Source organism: Pongo pygmaeus, chromosome 5 (assembly GCF_028885625.2).
Source record: "Pongo pygmaeus isolate AG05252 chromosome 5, NHGRI_mPonPyg2-v2.0_pri, whole genome shotgun sequence".
In the NCBI taxonomy this organism is placed as follows: domain Eukaryota; kingdom Metazoa; phylum Chordata; class Mammalia; order Primates; family Hominidae; genus Pongo; species Pongo pygmaeus.
Window position 1 is genome coordinate 13,521,475 of NC_072378.2, and position 25,368 is coordinate 13,546,842.

General features: G+C 42.8%; 1 protein-coding gene across 19 annotated transcripts in view; it reads left to right on the forward strand.

Moving 5' to 3' along the window:
* Nucleotides 1-25,368, forward strand: part of SIRT5 (sirtuin 5) — a 37,841-nt gene that overhangs the window by 10,867 nt on the left and 1,606 nt on the right. For 7 of the 19 annotated variants that reach the window (XM_054490106.2, XM_054490110.2, XM_054490111.2 and 4 more), the window contains exons 4-9: nt 3,332-3,465; nt 6,702-6,927; nt 10,523-10,610; nt 11,996-12,049; nt 14,037-14,160; nt 15,837-15,952. In XM_054490106.2, the coding sequence (XP_054346081.1) occupies nt 3,332-3,465; nt 6,702-6,927; nt 10,523-10,610; nt 11,996-12,049; nt 14,037-14,160; nt 15,837-15,952 (742 nt within the window). Of the gene's footprint in view, nt 1-3,331; nt 3,466-6,701; nt 6,928-10,522; nt 10,611-11,995; nt 12,050-14,036; nt 14,161-15,836; nt 17,849-25,368 lie in introns of those variants that run through there. The other 12 variants (XM_054490123.2, XM_054490121.2, XM_054490122.2 and 9 more) reach the window with 7 other exon arrangements.

The window sequence follows — 25,368 nt, forward strand, 5'->3', positions numbered from 1 at the left end:
GCAGCACAAGGCTGAGAGAAATTAAGATGGTCACAATGGAACAGAACAGGCCTCAGAAATAACACCACACATCTACAACCATCTGATCTTTGACAAACCTGACAAAAACAAGCAGCCTATCTCTGGAAGGGATGTGAGTTCAGGTAGAGCTTTAGCGTGATTGGTGGGGTAGTTGGGTTGGTTGCAACCTCACGAGAATGGCGTATTGTGACCGTCTTTTGTTATTTCTTTTACTTTTTTATTTTTTAAATTATTTATTGATTTATTTTTTATTATAATTTAAGTTACAGGGTACATGTGCATAACGTGCAGGTTTGTTACATAGGTATACATGTGCCATGTTGGTTTGCTGCACCCATCAACTCGTCATTTACATTAGGTATTTCTCCTGATGCTATCCCTCTCCAAGCCCATCACCCCCTGACAGGCCCCGGTGTGTGATGTTATCTGCCCTGTGTCCATGTGTTCTCATTGTTCAACTCCCACTTATGAGTGAGAACATGCAGTGTTTGGTTTTCTGTCCTTGTGATAGTTTGCTGAGAATGATGGTTTCCAGCGTCATCCATGTCCCTGCAAACGACATGAACTCATCCTTTTTTATGGCTGCATAGTATTCCATGGTGTATATGTGCCACATTTTCTTAATCCAGTCTATCATTGATGGACATTTGGGTTGGTTCCAAGTCTTTGCTACTGTGAATAGTGCCACAATAAACATACGTATGCATGTGTCTTTATAGTACCATGATTTATAATCTTTTGGGTATATACCCAGTAATGGGATGACTGAGTGAAATGGTATTTCTAGTTCTAGATCCTTGGGGAATCACCACACTGTCTTCCACAATGGTTGAACTAATTTAATTTACACTCCCACCAACAGTGTATAAGTGTTCCTATTTCTCCACATCCTCTCCAGCATCTGTTGTTTCCTGGCTTTTTAATGATTGCCATTCTAACTGGTGTGAGGTGGTATCTCATTGTGGTTTTGATTTGCATTTCTCTGATGGGCATTTTTTCATGTGTCTGTTGGCTGCATAAATGTCTTCTTTTGAGAAGTGTCTGTTCGTGTCCTTTGCCCACTTTTTGATGGGGTTGTGTGTTTTTTTCTTGTAAATTTGTTTAAGTTATTTGTAGATTCTGGATATTAGCCCTTTATCAGATGGGTAGATTGCAAAAATATTCTCCCATTCTGTAGGTTGCCTGTTTACTCTGATGATAGTTTCTTTTGCTGTGCAGAAGCTCTTTAATTTAATTAGATCCCATTTGTCAGTTTTGGCTTTCGTTGCTGTTGCTTTTGGTGCTTTAGTCATGAAGTCTTTGCCCATACCTATGTCCTGAACGGTATTGCCTAGGTTTTCTTCTAGGGTTTTTATGGTTTTAGGTCTTATATTTGTCTTTATCCATCTGAGTTAATTTTTGTATAAGGTGTAAGGAAGAGATCCAGTTTCAGCTTTCTACATATGGCTAGGCAGTGTTCCCAGCACCATTTATTAAATAGGGAATCTTTTCCCCCTTGTTTTTGTCAGGTTTGTCAAAGATCAGATGGTTGTAGATGTGTGGTGTTATTTCTGAGGCCTCTGTTCTGTTCCACTGTGACCATCTTAATTTCTCTCAGCCTTGTGCTGCCAAAACATGAATGGAGCCAGAGAGGAAAAAGCCTATTCTTCTTCTGAGTTCATTTTTACCAGGAGTCCATGGTAGGGAAGAGAGGAAGGGAAGCGGAGGAGGGATTGAGCCCTTATTGACAGTCTCTATCCTAGGCTGGGCATAGTGTGTGGCTCTGGGCTTATGAGGACGAGGAAGTTCCATCCCTGCTTAGAGGGAGTCAACCGTACATGAGAAACCAGTAGGATGCCCCTTATGGCTGGGATACAAAATGAGGCCACATTCCCTTTAATATTTAAGCTCACCATCTCTGAGCCCCAATCCCACTATGTTTCTTCCTTGCCTGCTTCCTGCCTGTCCCTGGTTCCATCTGTCAGGCGAGGGTTAGCCTCCCCTCATTCATTCAGTCCAAGGGTTAGCCTTGGTTCCCATTTCCTCAAGAGAGGAAGGCCAGGAAGCCTGCTTAGTCAGCTGAAGAATTCAGTTCCACATTTGCTGGAATTCTTAGTGCTTTAACACAGGTTGGCCATCCTTGGAAGATCTCCATATCCAGGGTGGGGCATTCCCAGCTTCAGTATCTTAGACCTGCAGCAGGCAATGAGGTACAGCACTCGCTTCTCCAGAGGAAGGGCAGAAAAGGGGCTCTCTCTTCTCCTCCTGTCAGCGTATGTTCAGTGTTGTACCCCTTAATTCTGGCTTTCCAGGGCCACAGCGCTTACCTTACAAGGGCCTGCAGAGCTGCAGAGCCTACGAGAGAAGCAGAGACAAGCTGTGTCCCCAGCCGACCTCCCTTTCCCAGTTTCTGCTGCCCAAGAGAAACAGTGGCAGCTCCCTCATCATGAGTTCCAAGTCTGGCTCCTGCTTCTTGTCCTAGGATGAGGACATTTGTTTCAGGGGAAAAAAATTCCACCTTGTGATCCACGTAAAGTGCTTGGCATAGCACTTGGGGTGCAGGGAGCCCTCACCACCATAGCTACTGTCCCTGTGGGTCTGTGTTCAGGCAGGAGAACTGCCTGGAGTTGGAGGACAGGAGGACGAGCCATGGTCTGTGTCCACAGTTACTTCCTCTCGTGTTATTCTCTGTCTTCAGTTCCCTTTGCTACCCCAAGTCTCTGGCAGTGTCCTGTTGAAAAGTTTGGCTCTTATTTGAGTTGTCAAGAAGAAGGCCATGTGTCCTCAAATAAGGCCCTTGCCCTCACCTTCAGTCACTATGCTGAGGGAAGCTGAAATTAGCAAGATCCCCAAAGGGAAGGTAAACTTGGGGAGGAAGGTAGGCTTTGGGTTCCAGTGGGCCTCAACTCAGCACTCACACAAACATACAGGCTTGTTTTTACTTTTATGAAGGAAGATGGATTCCTTCCCACTAGGCTTTTTTAATCTTTGTAACATGCCTGCTCTAGGGAAGGCACTGCTGTGCACCTCAAAGAGCCAAGGAAAGTGAGGTTGGAGAAAGGTATGTAATTTGCATAAGATCACACATTTGTTTGGGAGGCAGAGCTGTGGTGCAGAGCCAGCTGTGTGTGCCCAAAGCCCCTGCTGCTTTAAAATATTGTACACTCACCCAGCAGGTCACATGGGGATGGTGTTTTCATGGTACAGGAATGATGTTTGTTTATCTTAAAGTATAACTTCACACAAGGCAAGTTTCAAGATACAGACAATTGATACGGGATACAAATGTCCAAATGGCATACTGGATTGATAAAGATTTTACTCTGTTTAGGTATGGCAGATTTTCGGAAGCTTTTTGCGAAAGCAAAGCACATAGTCATCATGTCAGGTGCCGGTGTTAGTGCAGAAAGTGGTGTTCCGACTTTCAGAGGAGCTGGAGGTTATTGGAGAAAATGGCAAGCCCAGGTTTGTAATGTTTCCAGAACATTAAAAGCCTCTGTCGAATGAAACCATAACAGAGTTTGGCTCAAATCCTATACCGATCCCTGAAACCCCGGGGAAATGTCTTTAAGTGAACTGTGACTCTATTGTCTCATTGATTTTGGCATAAACACAAAGTTCCTATGATTAAGATCAAAATTTAAGCAAGGCTGCCACTTTCCTTTCTAGATAGGTATGGATTGCATTTATTCAGATAACAGTTTCTCCTAATAATTGTGTTAAAGCGAAATCAGAAGACCTTGGTTAGCATCATTCATTACTTTATTCTAAAGTTATTGAACTCAAGTATGACACATAAAGTTTCTGTGAACTTTTCATGTTAAAACTAATGTCAATTATTGAAGGGTTAGGATTTGATATTCAAAAATTTATAGGAAGCCCTTCAGAATGTAAGTTCTGTGAAGGTGCAGATTTTTTAAATTCAATTTTTATTGAGATCTAATAGACATAAAATAAAAGTCACCAGTTTTAAGTGTACAGTTTAATGAGTTTTAACAAATGGACCTAGTTGTATAGCCAGCACCATAATCACAGTATGGAACAATTCTGTCCCTCCAGAACATTCCTTCATGGCCCTTTGCAGTCCGTGCTCTCCCATCCCACTGGCTCAGGAAGTCCCTAGCTTTGGAAGACAAGGAATTCTTTGATTGTTTGAGATGGAGTTTTGCTCTTGTTGCCCAGGCTGGAGTACAATGGTGTGATCTCGGCTCACTGCAACCTCCGCCTCCCGGGTTCAAGCGATTCTCCTGCCTCAGCCTCCCGAGTAGCTGGGATTACAGGCGTGCACCGCCACACCCAGCTAATTTTTGTATTTTTTAGTAGAGATAGGGTTTCACCATGTTGGCCAGGCTGGTCTCAAACTCCTGACCTCAGGTGATCCACCCATCTTGGCCTCCCAAAGTGCTGGGATTACAGGCATAAGCCACCACACCCGGCCTCTGTTTGTTTTATTCGTTGCATTGTCTCCAGTTTCCAGAACTCTGGCACATTATAGGTGCTTAATGGAATTTCGTTGGCTGAACGAAAGCAGTCATAAATAAATACTGCAATACATGTCTTCCGTGGTTAGTAGCTCATTTCTCGTTGAATGCAAAGTTCATGAAGCTGCCCCTTCCTTCTTCTGAACATCTGAGCCTGGCAGATGTTTGGGTGTTTTGCCTCCTGCCTGCTGCCATCTGGGCGAAGGGTGGGGGTCATTACCTTAAAGGTGAAGTAGGGAGAAAGGAGAGCAGAGAACATTAGGGGCCAGCAAGAAAGAGGGGCCACTGGGCATTCCCTGGATTAGCAGCAGCAGAGGGTGGGAGGTCGGAGGGTGCGGGAGGAGCTTGGAGGAGGGGCGCTTAGTTGCGTCCGAAAAGGCTCATCAGAGTTTTGCAGACAAAGCAAAGAAGTCAATAGAATGTATTTGACTCCAACACCCTTCCAGGGACACCTGTGGACATGTTCCTGTGCCACCTATAAACTGCTCCAGGCCATGTGTTCTAGGTGGAGAGCAGGGTCGGTGTGGGTCAACCTCTCACGTGGCAAAGGCTGGCATTGCCACTAAGCAGAGGGGCCTTTACGGTAGAATGAAATGCACATGTGTTCAATGTAGGCAGCATCTCCTTGATAAAGAAGCCATATTTCTTTTTAAAATTAATGTTATTGAGGTAGAATTTCCTTAGAATAAAATGCACCCATGTGCATTGTGTGTACAGTTTGATGAGTTTTAACAGGTGCATGCAACTGTGTAACACCCCTATCTCCACTATCAAGAAACAGAGTGTTTCAGTCATCGCTGAAAGTTCCCTGTGCCTTTCCCTGCCAGCTCCCAGCCCCAGACAACCCCTACTCAGCTCCTTTACCAGAAAGGAGGTTTGTTTCTCCCAGAACCATATTTAAAGTGTATGTATTTTATCTATTCTGTTTATACATAAAATATACACTTTTTATGTATAGCTGTGTGTGTGTTTAGCTGTGTGTGTAGTTGCATGTGTGTGTGTAGCTGTGTATGTATGTAGATGTGTGTAGTTCTGTGTGTGTAGGTGTGTGTGGTTTTGTGTGTGGGTGTGTGTATGTAGATGTAATTGTGTGTATATGTTTAGTTGTGTGTGTATTAACAGATAAGTGTAGTTATGTGTATGTTTAGTTGTGTGTATGTATGTTGTGTAATTGTGTATGTTTAGTTGTGTGTGTGCAGTTGTGTGTATGTAGATGTGTGTAGTTGTGTATGTAGATATGTGTGTATGTTTAGTTGTGGGTGTAGTTGTGTATGTAGTTGTGTGTATGTATAGTTGTGTGTATGTAGATGTGTGTATATGTTTAGTTGTGTGTATGTAGTTGTGTGTATGTGTGTAGTTGTGTGTGTGTTTAGCTGTGTGTAGTGCGTGTGTGCAGTTGTGTATGTAGATGTGTGTAGTTTGTGTAGTAATGTATGTGTGTTTAGCTGTGTGTGTGCAGTTTATATGTAGAAGTGTGTAGTGTGTGTTTAGTTTGTGTGTGTAGTTGTGTGTATGTTTAGTTGTGTGTATAGTTGTGTGGATGTAGATGTGTGTAGTTGTGTGTGTATCTTTAGTATGTGTAGTTATATGTATGTAGTTGTATGTCTAGTTGTGTGTATGTGTGTGCAGTTGTGTGTGTATAGATGTGTGTAGTGTGTATGTATGTTGAGTTGTGTGTGTGGTTGTGTGTGTTTAGTTGTGTGTAGATGTGCGTGTATGTAGATGTGTACTTGTGTGTGTGTGTATAGCCATAGCTATAGTTATAAAAACTGAGTTTCTCAACATGGTCATTAGACCTCAATGGGCATTTTGCATTTCATGTTTTCCCTGGGTGTAGGTCAAAATGAGATCCACTTCATATGTTTTAGGGCTGCATGAAAAAGGGGATTCGACCAAAAATACCTTCCTGCATGTTCCTTTACTTCATCTTCACAACTTACTTGGGAGGTAAATGGGACAGGTTGCATCATCCCTGTTTTGTCACTAAGGAAATTGACTGATTTCTCCAAGGTCCCTGGGCAGTCCCAGGATGGGGACGTAGGCTGGTACCCAGACCGTGCCTGGCATCTGCCACGTTGTTTGAACCTAGTGCTGCCATCTCCAGCCTGCACCTTCCTGACGCTGCCTGTCTCTGCCTTAGGGAGGAAGGGCCTGTGCCCCAGGGTTCAGCATCCTGGCTGTCTCTGCTTCCCTCACTCCTGCCTCCTCTTCCACCCCCAGGACCTGGCGACTCCCCTGGCCTTTGCCCACAACCCGTCCCGGGTGTGGGAGTTCTACCACTACCGGCGGGAGGTCATGGGGAGCAAGGAGCCCAACGCCGGGCACCGCGCCATAGCTGAGTGTGAGACCCGGCTGGGCAAGCAGGGCCGGCGAGTCGTGGTCATCACCCAGAACATCGATGAGCTGCACCGCAAGGCTGGCACCAAGAACCTTCTGGAGATCCATGGTGAGAGACCCCCAGCCTCACATTCAGGGAACCAGCTTTAAAACACCTGTCCTGCCGTTTCAGCATCACCTCTGGTGCCTTCCCTCCCTCCCTGCTGGACACCCGTCCTGTCCCATAGGATGCTGTGGCATTTCCTTTGGAGACATGTTAGTGTCCTGTGGCACCTGGGCAGCTGCCTTTGGCTGTGGGAGGAGCCCCTGACCCACTAACATTATTCACTTAGCAGTTCCTACATCCTCGCTGCTCAGGGTGGTCTAAGAGCCAGCAACATTCGGCGTCCCCCAAGAGCTTGTTAAAAATTCAGAATCTCAGGCCCCATAGGACCCACCGAATCAGAATCTGCATTTTCCCATGAGCCCAGGTGGCTGGTGTGCTTTTTATACTGGAGGAACGCTGGGGTGCACAGCTGCGTGACCCCCTCCTCTGTGGAGGGGCATGGTGCTGTGAGACAATGGCCTCAATGAGCTGAGGAATAAGAGGCCTGGTCCATTGGACAGCTGGGGCTTGAGCAGGGGCAGACTGCAGCATCTTGGGGTCTCCTGTCACTCCCCCTTCATCCTGGTGGGCACTCCCCACTGAGGCTGTGCTTCTGCCCTGCCCTGGAGCCTCAGAGAGCTGCCAGCTCAGTGCTGGACACTGCACCAAACCCACCAAGCCTGTGATGTCGGTGGACCCTACTGAGGCTGTGCTTCTGCCCTGCCCTGGAGCCTCAGGGAGCTGCCAGCTCAGTGCTGGACACTGCACCAAACCCACCAAGCCTATGATGTCAGTGGAGTTTGTCTTGGGTCCCTCTGGGCTCCTTCCTCTGTCCTGGGTGACCCCTCACCCCTTCGCTCTTGTCTTCTGTCTCCTCCTTTCTTTGCTGTCACCACGAATCTAATACATCCAGTTGTCCACGGTCATAATGGGCAAACTAGGGTTTCCCCCAAGGCCATTTGCATTTAAAGAGTCTGCATTCAAATCCAACGAATGCATTTCTTATTTTTTAAGCATTTATTTCTCTTAATTTAATTTAATTTAATTTTTTTTTTTTTTTAGCAATGGGGGTTTCACTCTTGCCCAGGCTGGGGTGCAGTAGCCCGATCATAGCTCATTGCAGCCTTGAACTCCTGGCCTCAAGGGATCCTCCCACCTCAGCCTCCAGAGTAGCTGGGACTACAGGCACATGCCACCATGCCCAGCTAATTTTTTAAATTTTTGTGGAGACAGTGTCTCACCATGTTGTCCAGGCTGGTCTCAAACTCTTGGCCTCAAGCAATCCTCCCTCCTCAGCCTCCCAAAGTTTTGGGATTACAGGCGTGAGCCACTGTGCCAGCCAAGAATGCATTTCTAAGTGTAGCATTTCCAGAGGCAGTGCACCAGTGGGGGAGTGTTTGTTTTTGAGTGTGTGTGGTGAAGCTGCCTGCTTTTACTTAGATCACCCTGATAAGGAAAGCGAGGCACTACTCCTTTCGACTGTGTCTGTCTTTTGTTCATCAGGAACAGCCAGCCACCTATTAACCGAGCATCTTTTTGGTACCTACATCTGCTGGGTCTGAGCCACTTTCCACGTGCCTCTGCTGATTTCCCTGCAGTGTCAGAATGTGGGCTATGTCATCGGCATGAAACCGAGATGACAATGCCTATCTTACAGAATTGTTGTCAGGATTAAATAAGATCATATATGTGTGTTAGTCAGGACTTTTTAAAATTTCATATGATGAGAACTCTCTTCTAACTTAGGTTAAAAAAAAAATCAATGGCATCTTCAGTCTGATGAAGGGTTTTTTTAAAGATGCATCATGTTTTTAATGTGGCATTTAGAATATAATCTGCCTAAACCATGATATACTATTTTATTATCCCTTAGAATTATTTTATACTTAGAGAAAGAGCTTGTCAAAACTTAGACACGTTCTTTAGAAATTATATCTTTCCAGGCATACGTAAAGTATGAGTATGATAAACTGGTCCAAATATTTCTCATTATCTAGCTCTTCTAAATGATTCTGAGTGACTCAGAGCATGGATGTCTGTGTTTTCCATGCAGTTTCATGCTCTGTGTCTCGGGAGATGGATGATGCAGCCTTTCCTGAGAGAATGCCCCTCTGTTATAGCTGGGATTCTCATCCAAGCTCCTGACACACCTTCCTCAAGTTCGCTATTGGGCCTGACATGTTCTTACCAAAAGGCATCAGTGGAAAGGCTGTAGACAACAGCCAAAACTTGCTTTCCTTCGTGAAGTGGCCCTTGAAGGGTTTGTTGGCAGAAGGATCCAGGGGCTGAATCTGCTCAGTCAGGCCACGGAGAATAACAACCAAGTCACCCCACTTTTCAGTGTTCTCCTTCAACAAGTCTGTGCAAGCATGATGGTGATGTCACACTCTCATCTGGCCAGTAGCAATTGTAGGACACATCTGAATTTCAGAAATGTGAAAATGGGGAAAAATGTCTATGCTAAAACTGACAAAGTAGGTTTATTGGGTCACAAAACTGAGGAGCCTAGGGGTGCAGCTTATGTCATCTTTCCTCCCGGCTCCTGTCCCCCGCCTTCTCTCAGCTTTGCGCACTCTTTGAGGTGGCCTCCCTTCTCCCTCTGCAATTGATCTGCCTCCACGCGCCAAGGGAGAGTGCCCCCGACGGCTCCAGGCTCTCCAGCTCAGCCACCTGCTCAGAAAATAAACCTCTCGGTGGGCTTGCTTGGTCCACACACCCACCCTTCTGACCAAACACGACTGCAGAGGGATGGGCACCACATGGGGGCCGTGTGCGGCATGTGGCCGAGCTTGTATTTGGGATGTGACCCACAGCCCTATTGGCTCAGCATGCGAGAGAGCAGGGATGGTGCTCCCCAAGGAAGGACTGGTGGGCAGGACGGAGCAGCGCATGTCCACTAGGGTTGAAAGTGCTCTGCACGGCACCAGGTGCCTGGTACCCATTTCATAAACTGTGGCCGCCGTGATTGCTTCAGCTCAATAAGTGGTGGTTAGTATTAACAATTACTTTTTTCACTTATTAGTTGATTACTTATTTATTGAGGTGCTTTTGTATGAAAGATTCAAGCTTTCTGAAATCAAAGTTAAAATTTTGTAAACATATCCCACGCCATTGAACCTTTATCAGTCATATCAATAAATCATGCCCTTAGATTTAGGTTGAGTTCCCTCTACCCTTTTGGCCACTTCTGCCCACTTGAACACCACTCCGAGGTCATCTGATGGCACATTAGTCATGGAGTTATTTATTTTTCCTCCAGATTATAAAGTCCTTGAGGGCATATGCTCTTGACTGGCTTAAGAGTACTGCATGCCTCTGTTTCCCACGAAAGCTAAAGCTAGGGTAGGCCCATTTGCTAAAATGAAGTATGGCTCAGTGTGGCGGTGCACACCTATAGTCCCAGCTGCTCAGGAGGCAAAGGTGGGAGGATCGCTTGAGCCCAGGAGTTGGAAGCTGCAGTGAGCTATGATCATACTACTACACTCCAGCCTGGGTAACTGGGTGAGACCAAAAAATGAAATGAAGTGTGAAAAATAAAGTATCTTATACCCTTTTAGACATGGAGAAGGTTGCTCTTGATTATACTAAATTCTGGATTTGCTTCATATGTATTTTTCAGGTAGCTTATTTAAAACTCGATGTACCTCTTGTGGAGTTGTGGCTGAGAATTACAAGAGTCCAATTTGTCCAGCTTTATCAGGAAAAGGGTAATTATAGCACACTACAGAATAAGTATGTGTTGTTTTCTCCTTCAGGTTGAACATAAATGTGGGGAAATTGAACATTCATCAAAGATTCCCATGGATATTTATGAGAAATAAGACTAAATACAAGGCTGGGTACAGTGGCTCATGCCTGTAATCCCAGCACTTTGGGGTTATGAGGTGGGGAGATTGCTTGAGTTCAGGAGTTCAAGACCAGCCTGGGCAACACAGTAAGAAACCTGTCCTATAAAAAAACAAAACAAAACAAAAAACCACAAAAATCAGCTGGGTGTGGTGGCACATGCCTGTAGTCCCAGCTACTAGGGAGGCTGAGGTGGGAGGGTTGTTTGAGCCTGGGAAGTCGAGGCTGCAGTGAGCTGAGATCATGCCACTGCACTACAGCCTGGGTGACAGAGGGAGACCCTGTCTCAAGAAACAAACAAACAAAAAAACTAAATATAGCCATGTGATAAATATTTTGCTCACAACTTACAGTGTTAAGTGAAAACCACAGGGTCCTAAATTCGTACACACAATGAGTTCATGTATCTGTATATAGTTAAAAGACCAGAAGAAAATACAACAAAATGTTAATAAGGAATATCAGGAGTGGAGGGATTATGGGTAATTTTTAATTTCTTCTTTATATCTTTATGAATTTTCCTACATTTCTATTATGAATATGTACTATTATTACAATGAGGAAAAAATTTGAGGGTAGACACAATATTGAGAAAAATTCCACTCAGCCTTTTAAAAACAGTATAAATTGTATAAGGACTATATAATGTCACTGCAGAGGATACAAATGATGATGATGTATAAGGGTAAACATGAAGTTCCCCCTTAGCACACCCAGCCACTCCAGCCCTCCCCACACACGAATTCCCTCACCGGCAGTACAACCACTGGTAATTTTTTTTTTTTTCTGAGACAGGGTCTTGCTCTGTTTCCCAGGCTGGAGTACAGTGGCACAATCACACTTTACTGCAGCCTCCAACTCCTGGGCTCAAGCAATCCTCCTGCCTCAGCCTCCCAAGTAGCTAGGACTATAGGCACGCATCACCACACTCAGCTAATTTTTGTATTTCTGGTAGAAATGTAGTCTTACCATATTGCCGAGGCTGGTCTTGAACTTCTGGCCTCAAGCAGTCCTCCCACTTTGGCCTCACCAAATGCTGGGATTACAGGCATGAGCCACTATGCCCAGCACCACTGGTAATTAATGGCTTGGGATCCTTCCTTCTAATGCCCTTCCAAGTGAGCATGTATTAATTAGGAGTTTTATACCACATACTGCCAGGCAAATATACAAACTGAGTTATGTTGTTTCTTTATTTTTTATTATGCCAATAACAATCTTTCTTTTCTAATATTATTTACTTCAGTGCTCCAGAACCTGGAACTCAGGATGCCAGCATCCCAATTGAGAAACTTCCCCGGTGGGTAAAAAACTCTGATTTGTACTGGTGTTCCAGGTTACCAAAAAAAAAAAAACCAGACATCAAAACCTAAACATGTATTTGGCAAGACGCCTCTTAAATCAAATGCACAAATGTAAAAACCAGGCTTGACCTCTGAATCCAAAAGTGAAAGGACAAACGATGAACCAAATTAGGATGAAAAGAATGATTTCTTTCCAACCCCTTTTTGCTTTGTGTTCTGGTAGGATCATTTGAGGTCGGGAAAGTTTCTGAAGCTGTCGTGCGACAGGTGGTTACCCAGTGTACAGAAAGCATAGGGGGGCTGACCTGTAACTGGTCAAATAACATCACTGGCATTATTAATCCAGGGTTAGGGAGGCAATGAAAGGACCTGAATAGGAGAGGTTACAGGACCAAACAGAATGTTCATAGATTAAAAAAAAAAAAAAAAAGGAAGGTTTTTATGCCAATTTTTCAAAACCAGACATTAAAACAGCACTTCTATAACCTGTAATTGGATTAGAGGTTTTTTTGTTGTGTTTATTTTATTTTATTTTTTTTGAGATGGAATCTCACTCTGTCACCCAGGCTGGAGTGCAGTGGTGCGATCTTGGCTCACTGCAACCTCCGCCTCCTGGGTTGAAGTGATTCTCCTGCCTCAGCCTCCCGAGTAGCTGGGATTATAGGCGACCGCCACCACGCCCGGCTATATTTTCTGTTTTTAGCAGAGATGAGGTTTCGCCATGTTGGCCAGGCTGGTCTCGAGCTCTTGACCTCAGATGATCCACCCGCCTCAGCCTCCCAACATGCTGGGATTACAGGCGTGAACCACTGCACCCGGCTAAGGTAAAATAAAACAGCACTTCTAAAAGTGTTCCATAGAACATTAATTTAATGTTACGTTGAGACAGTACTTGAAAAAAACATGTTAGGCACTCAAGTAAATACGGAAATGTTAGACTAAACAAAGTTAAAATATGTTTGCTTTACTGCAGGACTTTTTAGAGCATTTAATCCACATTGCTGCCTTCTAAAAAGTGGTTATAATACGTATGTTAATGCTTTACTGGCTTATTTAACCACAGAACCTTTTAAATTTTCCTCATGAGGGTTTTAATTGCTGAATATTAAAAGTTTTCTTCTGAAGGAATAGGTAGACCTGGTGGCTTCCTGTGATGCAGGAGATTACTATGATGAATATGGTGTTTGGGGGATGATTTTAGGAGGTGTATAGAAGGTGACCCTGAGGTAGGAGGGAGTGAAAGAAGAGAGATTTTTAGGAATGGACACAGGAAAGCTGGCTACATACTGGGCCAGAGAGACGTGAACCTGAGAGAACATGAAAGGAGGTCGTTGATGAAATTAGGGGATGCTTGGGGTGGGGGGTAAATCTGAGTCCAGTATGACTCCCAGGTCTGGGTGGCTGTGAGCACAAGTGTGAGCATAATGAATGAACTGGGAAAGCTTAGCTGAAACAACGTGTCAGCACATCAAGTACATGCAGACAAGATAAAAAATAAGGACAGTTCAGCAGGGCGCGGTGGCTCATGCCTGTAATCCCAGCACTTTGGGAGGCCAAGGAGGGCAGATCACCTGAGGTCAGCAGTTTGAGACCAGCCTGGCCAACATGGTGAAACATGTCTCTACTAAGAATACGAAAATTAGCCGGGTGTGGTCACACACGACTGTAGTCCCAGCTACTCGGGAGGCTGAGGCAGAAGAATTGCTTGAACCCGGGAGGCAGAGGTTGCAGTGAGCCGAGACCATGCCATTGCACTCCAGCCTGGGCAGCAGAGTGAGACTCCGTCTCAAAAAAAAAAGACCATTAAACCTGATGCTTCATAAGCAAGGCAAGTTTATATAGGCTGGGAGGGAGGGTGTAGGGAATAAGAGGCATCAGAGGTGACTCATCTGGATGTACTGGGTTTGGGGCAGCCCCTGGCCTCCCTCCGATCCAGCTGGGCAGACTTGGCTCAGGGTTGGCTTAAGGATCCCATTCTTCCAGGTGTGAAGAGGCAGGCTGCGGGGGCTTGCTGCGACCTCACGTCGTGTGGTTTGGAGAAAACTTGGATCCTGCCATTCTGGAGGAGGTTGACAGAGAGCTCGCCCACTGTGATTTATGTCTAGTGGTGGGTCACGCCCTTCCCTAACCCCAGGACAGGACTGGAGTTTGTTATTTTTTTCTTCCCCCTCTCCTCTTTTCCTTCCTCCCTCCCTTGCTTCTTTCCTTCCCGCCTTCTCTCCTCCCTCCCTTTCTTCCTTTCCTTAAAATGTATGTTGAGAGGTCTTTGTGGTATCCTATAGAAAAACTGAGAAACAATGAATAAGAATTTATATTAAAATAGGAAATCATGCATGTCTTGGGCATCTCAAAGCCTCCTCCCCCAGCCCCACCAAAAACAAAGAAAAGAACATGCTATTGGTTTTTAAAATAATACGTGCTTATGATTAAATTTAACTGAGAACATGCAAAAATTATCACATTATAAAGAGGAAATTAGAAATCGCCCATAGTTCTGCTATGCAGAAATAGTTACCGTTAGCAGTTTAGTATGTTTTCTTCTAGACCAGGAGTGAGCAAACAGCAGCCTTTGGGCCAAATTGGGCCTGCTACCTGTTTTTGGAAATAAAGTTTTATTGGAACTCAGCCACACTCATTCTTCCACACACTGTCTGTGACTACTTTCAAACTACAAGTGGCAAAGTTGAGTACTTGTGACAGAGATTGAATGGCCTGCAAAGCCTGAAAAATTTACTGTGTGGTCCTTTTCAGAATAAGTTTGCCCGCCTCTGGTCTAAACCTTTCCTTATGTAGATGTACACGTATTAATTAAAATTCAAAACTGAGTTCATGACATATGTTCTGTTTTGAAACTACTTTATTCACGCAGCAGTTCACTTAGCATATTCCATATCAGTACGTCTAAATCAATAACATCTTTCAGTTGACTGTATGGTGTTTTATATGGATAAGGAATGATATATTTAGCTAATTCTCTACTGTAAGACATTTGGGCTATTTCAAATTTTGATATTTTAATCAGTGATATCGTGAATATCCTTAGATAGAAATCTTAGCATGCTCTTCAAATGATTTCCTTAGGACACATTTCCTAAAAGTGGGATTAATTGGACAGATTGTATGCATATTTCAAATTTTTCTTGACACGTCTTTAAAAGCAGAGGCACTTTCTTGTGGTGCATATTCATTCAGTCAGTATTTAAAGAATGCTTCCCAATGTTGAGTATAATATTACTGTTGATGATGGATTGTTAAATGAAAAAAGCCAGTTTACAAAACAGGTCATGCTTTTCCCATCCCTGTAAAGAATGTTTATAAGCAAACAGTTATAAGGGAAAACCTAAGAGGACATACATGAAAATGTTAACAGTGGTTATCTTGGGGTAAGATTATGGATGATATGTATGTTTTTTTCTTCGTATTTTCTACCTTCAACAAAAAGATAGAAAATATGTTTTAAAAAGTTATGAATCATTTGCTTAACTTTAAAAAGCAGAAACAAAACCAGAATTACCCCCAAAACATGTTGATTGAGTCACTTCTATGTCACTCTTTGCATAACTCTCCTTTTCATGTCACATATTCTCGATTCTAGTGATTGATCAAAGGACACCTCTTCACTTTCCCTTGTCCCTTGGACACCCTGTTTTATCCCATCCTGTTTGGCTTTTCTCACACCTGCAACCACAGACTTGCCTGAGTTTGTGTGTAAGGTTTTCTGAAAAAATGTTCCTTCTCCTCATCGTCTGGCCATTTGTCCATCTCCATGTGCTTGCCTTGTAGGTGGGCACTTCCTCTGTGGTGTACCCAGCAGCCATGTTTGCCCCCCAGGTGGCTGCCAGGGGCGTGCCAGTGGCTGAATTTAACACGGAGACCACCCCAGCTACGAACAGATTCAGGTACTGGGATACCGTGATGGGAGAGGGAGATGTGGGAGGCAGGTACAGACATGGTCATCTAAACATAGTTGACTTACTCCTCTAATTTTTAAAAAAGACATAGGGTTTGTGTTTTTTTGTTTGATCTGCAGTTGCTTTTATGGAAGAACAAAATCATTCACTGTAGACTAAGGTAGGGGAGCTCTGTCATTGTACGCGAAATTTGCCGTGGGACTTTTGTTTGTTCACATTTTGAAAGCTCTTCTTTGATTCCTTAGGCTTTGCTTTCCCTTACATTTTTAAGCTAGACTTAGTGATGGCCTTTAGTTGTAGGTTACCCAAATGCTCCGCAAGTAAGCCTGGGAGACGCCCTTGCAGAACCTCATCACCTGCCGTTCTCAGTGGGAGGCCACCTGGCAGATTGCCCTTTGGTCTAATTGCCAAGGTTATTTGTATCTGTGGCCATATTATGACACTGATCCGGCTTCCCAAGTTTGGGTGGGAAGTGTAGATTGTCATAGTATGCATTTTTAGTCTTATTCCTGGGTCTGTTTTATTTCTTCACCCTTGTTCTGTCTTTTTTCTCACCCCAAATTTTTTTTGCCTTTACCTCTAATTCTTGTCCATCTAGTTAATTCCTTTTGAATAAGTTAGAATATAAATAAGTAGTAAATTAATATAAATGAATAAAATAGAAAACTTCATTGAAGCATTTTGTCATTACTTTAATCAACAGTTTCCAACCTTGGCTGCATATTTTAAAAATACTGATGCCTGGGTGCCCCCTCATGAAATTTCGATGTCATTGCTCTGAGTTGCAGCCCAGACATCATCATTTTGATAAGCTTCCTAGGTGATTCCAGTGTGCAGCCAGGATAGGAACCACTCTTCAGAGTCTTTGCTGGGATTTAAAAAAAAAAAGAAAAAAGAAAAGGGGCCACAGACACTTCAGTAGGCCCCTTCTCAGGTGAGTGAACTGGCTCTGGGCCTCTTCTTTTCCATGTGTCTTTTTGATCAGCTACAGCCTGTGTTCTTGATCCATAGTTCTTCATTTGTGTGTTGAGTAGTAGGAACTAAGAAGATAGCCTTAAAAAAAAATTGCCTCCTATGCAAAACTTATACTTTGAAAACTACAGAACATTATTGAAAGAAATAAGGAAGGCCTAAATGAATGGAAACATATCCAATGTTCATGGATTGGATTGGACAACTTAATATGATTAAGATGGCAATGCTCCCCAAATTGATCTATGGGCTCAATCAACTCAGTCCCTATCAAAATCACAACCGGCTTTTTACAGCAATTAATTGAAAAGATTAATCTAAAATTCATATGAAAATGCAAGGGACCCAAAATAGCCAAAACAAAATGAAAAATTAAGTTGGAGAACTCATACTTCCCAATTTCAAAACTTACTATATATTAGCTAGGCATGGTGGCACATGCCTGTAATCCCAGCTACTTGGGAGGCTGAGGCAGGAGAATCGCTTGAACTTGGGAGGGGGAGGTTGCAGTGAGCTGAGATTGCGCCATTGCACTCCAGCCTGGGCAACAAGAGCAAAACTCCGTCTCAAAAAAAAAAAAAAAAAAAAAACTTACTACAAAGTTGCAGTAATCAAGACAGTGTGGCACTGGCATAGGATAGATATATAGAATCAGTGGAGTAGAATTGAGAGTCCAGTAAAAAACAAAACAAAACAGAACAATAAAACAAACCTCACATTCATGGTCAATTGATTTTTGAAAAGAGTGGCAAGACAATTTGATGAAATACAGTCTTTTTCAAGAAATAGTGCTGGATACCCACATGCAAAAGAATAAGCTTGGACCCCTCTGTCACACCATTACAAAAAATAACCCAAAATGGATCATAGACCTAAATGTAAGAGCTAAAAGTATAAAATATCAAAAGAAAATGTAGGAGTAAATCTTTGTAACCTTGGGTTAAAGCTTTCTTAGATATGACACCAAAAGAGCAAGTAACATAAGAAAAATGGATAAATTGGACTTTATCAAAATTTAAAACTTCTGTATTCCAATGGGTACCATCGATTAAGTAAAAAGACAACCCATAGAATCGGAGAAAATATTTGTAAGTCTAATATTTGATATTTGATAAGGGATTTGTATCCAGGATATATAAAGAACTCTTACAACTATAAATAATGAAAAGACAATCCAATTAAAAACCAGGTCAAAATATTTGAAAAGACATTTCTCCAAATATATACACATGGCCAATAAGCATATTGAAATGATGTTCAATATCATAAAACCACAATGAGATACCACTTCACAGCCACAAGCGTGGCTATAATTTTTAAGATAAAGGAAAATCACAAGTGTTGGTGAAGAAATTGGAACCCTCATACATGGCTGATGAGAATGTACAATGGTGCAGTCATTTTAGAAAACAATGTGGCATTTAAATATAGGGTTACTATATGATCTAACAATTCTACTCCTTGGTATATAGTCCTAGAAATGAAATCATACATCTACACAAAAATTTGTACACAAATGTTCATAGCAACTTGTTCACGGAAAAAGTAGAAACAACCCAAACATCCATTGACTGAAGGATGAATAAATAAAATTTGGTATGTTTGTACAATGGACTATATTTTAGCCATAAAAAGAATGAGGTATCCATATATGCTACTACATGGATGACCTTTGAAAATGTTATGCTAAGTGAAAGAAGCCAGTCATAAAAAGACCACATATGGTATGACTTCATTTATACGAAATATCTAGAATAGGCAGATCAGTAGAGAGAAGGTAGATGAGTAGTTGTTTTGGCTGGGAGTAGGGAGGAATTGGGAGTGGGTGCTAATGAGAACAAGTTTCTTTGAGGTTGTCAAAAATGCTCTAAAGTTGATTGTGGTGATGGTTGTATAATTCTGTGAATACACTAAAAGCCACTGAATTATATATTTGAAATAGGTGGATTATATGTGAATCAAATCTCAATAAAGCTGTTAGATAAAAAGTTAAATGATCTTCTAACTTATCTCCTGAAAAATGCACATTGAGCCTCCGTCTGATTTGTGTTGTGGCACCTATGTGGAGCAGCTGGGCCACTTAGCATGACTAAGAGTAGTAATACCAGAGCTAGGCAGCTCAAGCCTCCTGTCTGTTTGAAAGACCATCAGAAAACTCGAAGAGTGGGACAGGATAAACTTTGTGAAGCAGGACATGAGCTATGTCCCCAGTTTGGTTCTTCTAATATGGTTTCTTTTCAGTCATTTGATCTCCATCTCATCTCTAATTATTATAAAGAATTAAAACAAATCGTCATTGTAGAAAAGCAAGAAAATGCAGATAGAGAAAAAGAAGAAAATTAAACTGGAGTATTTCCACAACCCAAGTTTAGAGTTGGCCCCCACCTCCCATGCCATGGACTGAGCAGCAGGGGCCCAGCATCCCTCGGATATAGTGGCTGTCTTCACGTGAAAGAAACTGAACTTGGTGGTTTTTCCTGCCAGTTCAGGAGAGATTCTTGGCATGTAATACATATCATTGCACAAGTCAAGCCTCGTAAAACCACAGACCTGTTTCGGCTGCTACTTCAGCCAGAATTCTTCAGCTTCATATTGTCTTGAAAACCTATGATTGTCTCTAACAAACAGGCTACTTGCTAGTTAGAAATTCTTATCAATTTGACAAGCTACTTATCAACCAGACTGATCACAAGAACTGTCATCTCATCAATGAAGGAGTAACTTATCAATGAAGCCAGCAATGCTTTTTTCTTGGCATCATCAAAGCTGACATTTAGAAGAAATGCTGGTGATAGTCATCTCATCCTACTCAATTTTTCAAAGGCAGAAACCAACCCTGGAGCAATTGAGAGGACTGTTTAAACACAGAGCTTAACAATGGCAGAATTGTATATCTCATGCTTAACAGATTTTGGTTGAACTTTACCCTAGGTCAGGGGTCAGCAAACTACTGCCTGTGGGCCAAATTTGCCCACCACCTGTATCTGTAAATAAGGTTTCATTGGAACACAGCTGTGGCCATGTGTTTGTATATTGTGTGTGGCTGCTTTTGCACTAGGATGACAGAGATGAATAGTTGCAACAGAGACTGGCTGGTCTGCAAAGCCTAAAATATGTCCTGTGTGGCCCTTTACAGAAAAAGTTTTCTAACCCCTGCTCTAGGTTGAGGAGAAAAAAAAAAATGGAATAATGTTCTCTGCTACTTTTAACCTGATTTTCTTTGTTACCTAAATAGGCAGCTAGAATGCTGCCTATATTTTAATAAGGATTTGGATCTCACAGGACACCTTAGGCCTTACACAAGTTGTTCAGATTCTTTGCCCCAGTTCTAATCTAGAGACAAAGGCATAGAATTCTCCTCCCACAGGAATGTATTTATATTTTCAAGGTGTTAATTAGTTCCAGTTTTGGTTTTGTCGTTTTCCCCATGTCCGATGCTTATATTGGATGATTTCTGATAAACCCTGACTATTCCAACAAACCCTAGGCATTTTTGAATTTAAACCTCAGTGTTTTGACTGTTACTCAACCCTAGGGGGCCTTGGCTTGTAGGATTTGTACATTCGCTGAGGCGAAAATGGGACTGTCGCTGCAGGGAGCTGGTGGCTGGGGCCTTCAAAGCACCTTTGGCCCACTGTGCCCTGTAGCACTATGTTGTGCCCTGTTGATCTTTAAATTTCTCTAAATGTTGGAATTTAATTAAAGTCCACAAATATTTATAAGTATCCACTATGTATCAGACACTGTTCTAAGTGCTTAGGATAGGATATATCAGTAACACAAAACAAATATCTACCAAGGAAAGATTATATTCTAGTGGTGGAGGCAGACAGGTAAGCAGTGAACATAAGGTACACATTCTACAGCACGTGAGCAGGTGCTAAGAGACTGCACAAAGCAAAGATGCACAAACCTCATTAAGAAGAGATTGGAGCAAAGACTTGAAGGAGGTGAAGGAGGCAGCCGAAGACGTGATCTGGGATAAGAGCTTTTCAGACACTGGGACCACCTGGAGCAGAGGCCCCTCAGTGTGGCTGGAGTGGAGTGAGGAAGTCCCAGGAAAGGCGAGCAGTAAAGTAATGGAGTTGGGGGCTCTGGGGAGGGAAGACACCCAAGCTACCTGCTGGTGGAGTTTAGAAGTCTAAGGAATTGTTAGGTAGAAGAGTTTTATAGATCGTTGTGGTTATATAGTTACCTATCTAGCGTGTGAAGAGGTCACTGCTTTGAAGGGATAGTTGACCGTGTGTGTTAGGGAAGTCTAGTGCTCTCCCTGGCTGCGCTGTCAAGGGCGGGTAGGGAAGCCCTCCTAGTCCATGCAGTCAGGGCTTAGTTGGTCTGTTCATTCAAAAAGCCACTGAAAACAAGACTAATAGAAAAGGACACATACATACTTTAAACATTTTGATATAAAGCATAAATCTACCTTCATTTGCTTTTTGTTTGTTTTCTTTGTTTGTTTGTTTTAAGACAGAGTCTTGCTCTGTTGCCCAGGCTGGAGTGCAGTGGCGAAATCTCGGTTTACTAGAAACTTTGTCTTCTGGGCTCAAGCAATCCTTCCACCTAAGCCTCCTGAGTAGCTGCAATTATAGGCGTGCACCACCACACCTGGCTAATTTTTGTATTTTTAGTAGAGACAGGATTTCCCCATGTTGGTCAGACAGGTCTCAAACTCCTGGCCTCAAGAGATCCACCTGCCTTGGCCTCCCAAAGTGCTGGGATTACAGGCGTGAGCCATCACACTTGGCCTGCTTTTTTTTTTTTTTTTTTTTTTTGGACTAGAGCTAAAGGCCTTTTGCTAAATCCCTTTTGTAGGCATCTGCTGATTGGAGCTCACCTTTCTTGCATAAATCGTATCCATAATCTTCCTCGTGTTCCCCAAATATCCCTGAAGATACGAATGACTCCAGCCCTTATTTTACAAAACAAAACAGACAACCAGGAAAATCAGATCCCAAGGCCCCAACCTAGACTTCCTGAATCAGAATTTCTTGGGGGAGATGCCTGTTTATCTGTGTAGTTAGCAAATGACCCAGGTAATTCTTATCAAGAAACCTTGGCAAACACTGGATTACAACTTCTGGTTTTTGATATTTGTCTGTTTTTTTTTTTTTCTTTTAAAGGAGAGCAAGAACTTAGGAAAAGAAACATGTGAAGCAGTCTTCCCTCATCTTTTACACCTACACCTAATTTAACCAAATTATATTTAGTGACTCAGTATGTCTTTCCCAAGCATTCAACTAGTTTTCCTAGAAATAACTCTCTTAACAGCTCTATTTTTGCAGTTTATTACATAATTTTAAATTCAGCAAGATGATTACATTAACCAATACAAGTGGCGTGAGCAGATGTGGAACTAACACTGTAGTCTTGGTTGTCCGACAACTGGTGGGGGCAGGCAAAGTGCACAGATGTGCTAGAAAAGAGGCTTTCAAACATTGTTCATGTATGCCTTTCACATTTTAAAAGTTGACATCTAAGGTTTTTTAAATCAAATATATTGTAGTTGGAGATGTGATTCCAAGTGCATTGGAAACACTGCCATTTTATTTATTTATTTATTTATTTTTGAGACAGAGTCTGGCTCTGTTGCCCAGGCTGGACTGCAGTGGCACGATCTTGACTCACTGCAACCTCCGCCTCCCTGGTTCAAGCGATTCTCCTGCCTCAGCCTCCCAAGTAGCTAGGACTACAGGCATGTGCCACCACACCCAGCTAATTTTTTGTATTTTCTTTTAGTAGAGATGGGTTTTCACCACATTGCCCAGGCTGGTCTCAAACTACTGACATCAGGCAATCTGCCTAGCTCAAGCTCCCACAAGTGCTGGAATTACAGGCGTGAGCCACTGTGCCTGGCCGAAACACTGACATTTTAAAATAAAAACTACCATATCATGGTTTAAAATGTATCCAGTCCAATCTGAATGTTATAACTATCTGGTACACACCACCATCCATTTACAAAATAAATATACAGGCCCTTCCTTAACAATTGGAAACTTCGCATTTTTTCTTTTCTCTTTGAACTTGTATTTCCATTCTATCACTACTACAGAATTTATACTAATGTAATATATTTTTATGCATGAAAATCTTTTACTGGCCAGGTACAATGGCTCATGCCTGTAATCCCAGCACTTTGGGAGGCTGAGGCTGGAGGATCACTTGAGGCCAGTAGTTCAGGACCAGCCTGGCCAACATGGCAAAACCCCATCTCTACTAAAAATACAAAAATTAGCCAGGCGTGGTGGTCCACATCTGTAATCCCAGCTACTTGGGAGGCTGAGGTGGGAGAATCCCTTGAGCCTGGGAGGCAGAAGTTGCAGTGAGCCGAGATCGTGCCACTGCACTCTGGCCTGGGTGACACAGTGAGACTCTGTCTTAAAAAAAAAAAAAAAAAAGAGAAAGAAAATCTTTTACTGACTACCTATTATACTTCTACAGCAAAATATCATATGAATTATTTAATTTTTTCAATTTCCTTAAAATGTTAAAAAATGCTTTACTAAAACATCTTCTAGATAGAATTATCACTATAGTAATCTGCAGTGCATAATTGTAAAAACAAAAAATATATATAAGTGTAGATTAATAATTCCAAACAAGTAAAATTTTACTGGATTTTTTTTTTTTTCTTTGAGATGGAGTTTTGCTCTTGTTACCCAGGCTGGAGTGTGGGCTGCAGTCTCACCTCACTGCAACCTCCGCCTCCCGGATTCAAGCGATTCTTCTGCCTCAGCCTCCTGAGTAGCTGGGATCACAGGTGCCTGCCACCACGCCCAGCTAATTTTTGTATTTTTAGTAGAGACAGGGTTTCACCATGTTGGCCAGGCTGGTCTCAAACTCCTGACCTCAAGTGATTCGCCCACCTCGCTCTCCCGAAGTGCTGGGATTACAGGCGTGAGCCACTGCTCCCGGCCTGGAAATACGTCCTTAATAGATGAATGGGGCATAAACTTTGAATTGGTCCATGTTTCTATGGCTGAGTGTTACATATTGTTGGAAGGAGACAGTTCCTCCTGTTCTAGCGCAATCCTCCTGTAGTCACCATAAACAAACCGGTATTCTGTCAAGATCAGATTTATTGATTTAATGCAATGAGTGAGACCGGACCCCCGTAGAACTGAGAAGTGTTTCCCAACAAGGGAAAGGTAGAGTTATTAAAGCAATTTGGGGGGAGGGTGGAGTTTAAGTGAAATTTGAATGAAGTAGTTTTTGATAGATTCAAGCAACTAGCAGGGCTGTACAGTGTACAGGGGTCAACATCATGTCTGGCTGGCAAAGTAGGCCAGGGTCCCACTTCCCCAGAAACTATAATACAAAGTTTAGATCAATGTGGAATATTGTGTCCAGAAATCCCTTATCTGAAGCTCTGCACCTGGGTTGGAAATCCAGGCTGCTTCTCAGTATCAAAGTGACTTAGATCCTCAAGGCTAGAGGAATATTTCATTCTTTACTGCTATAATTTCAAATAGCAAAGTTTCCAATAGTTTATAATATTAAGGAACAAAATCCAAAAGCAGTAGTCACTCAATGGAATTAAGGCACTTTGCAGCTTATCCTAGGGGAAAATATATTGTTTCCTATTAACTTGGCAGCTGGCTTTACCCATGTCTTTTATTCCGATCCAAAGAATCGCTGGGCAGATTTTGACCAGCCAAGCTAAATTTTACTTTTTCAGTGTCAATTGTAATCCTCAGTGTTCGTTTTTTATAGATGTAAGTACTGAAAGACCTGGACCACCTAAACGCTGGGCACGAGGGAATTATTTTTTTTAAGAGATGGGGGCTCCCTCTGTCATCCAGGCTGGAGTCTGTACAGTGGTATAATCATAGCTCACTGCAGCTTCAAACTCCTGGCTCAAGTGATCCTCTCGCCTCAGCTTCCTGAGTTGCTGGGACTACAAGCTCGTGTCACCACGCATGGTTGTTTTTACTGTTACCTTTTTGTAGAGACGGGGTCTTGCCATGTTGCCTAGGCTGGTCTCGAACTCCTAGCCTCAAGTGACCCTCCTGCCTCAGCCTCCCAAAGTGCTGGGATTCTAGGCATGAGTCACTATGCCCAGCCATGAAAGAAATTTTGGTATAGCCTTGCCACTCCAATTTTGGACCACTTTCCAAGTTATATGCCAAAATACACAGAGTAATTTTGTATCATACTTAGCAATCTATTCACTGAAAATCCTTTCCGACCCTCTTTCAACTTTATTGAAAGCAAGAATGAAACCATCCTACTTACATATGAAGATGTCAGATCTACACCAGTATTCCAGACATCCCTCTATTTGGCACTCCATATGTTTCACACTCCCTCTATTTCACACTCGGGGATGAGGTATCATTGTAAAATTTGGGATGGGTGAGGGGTCCAGCTTGCTTTTGTAAGGCGGAAGAAGGGTGAATGTGGAAAGGGGCACTTGAAATCACTTAAGAAAG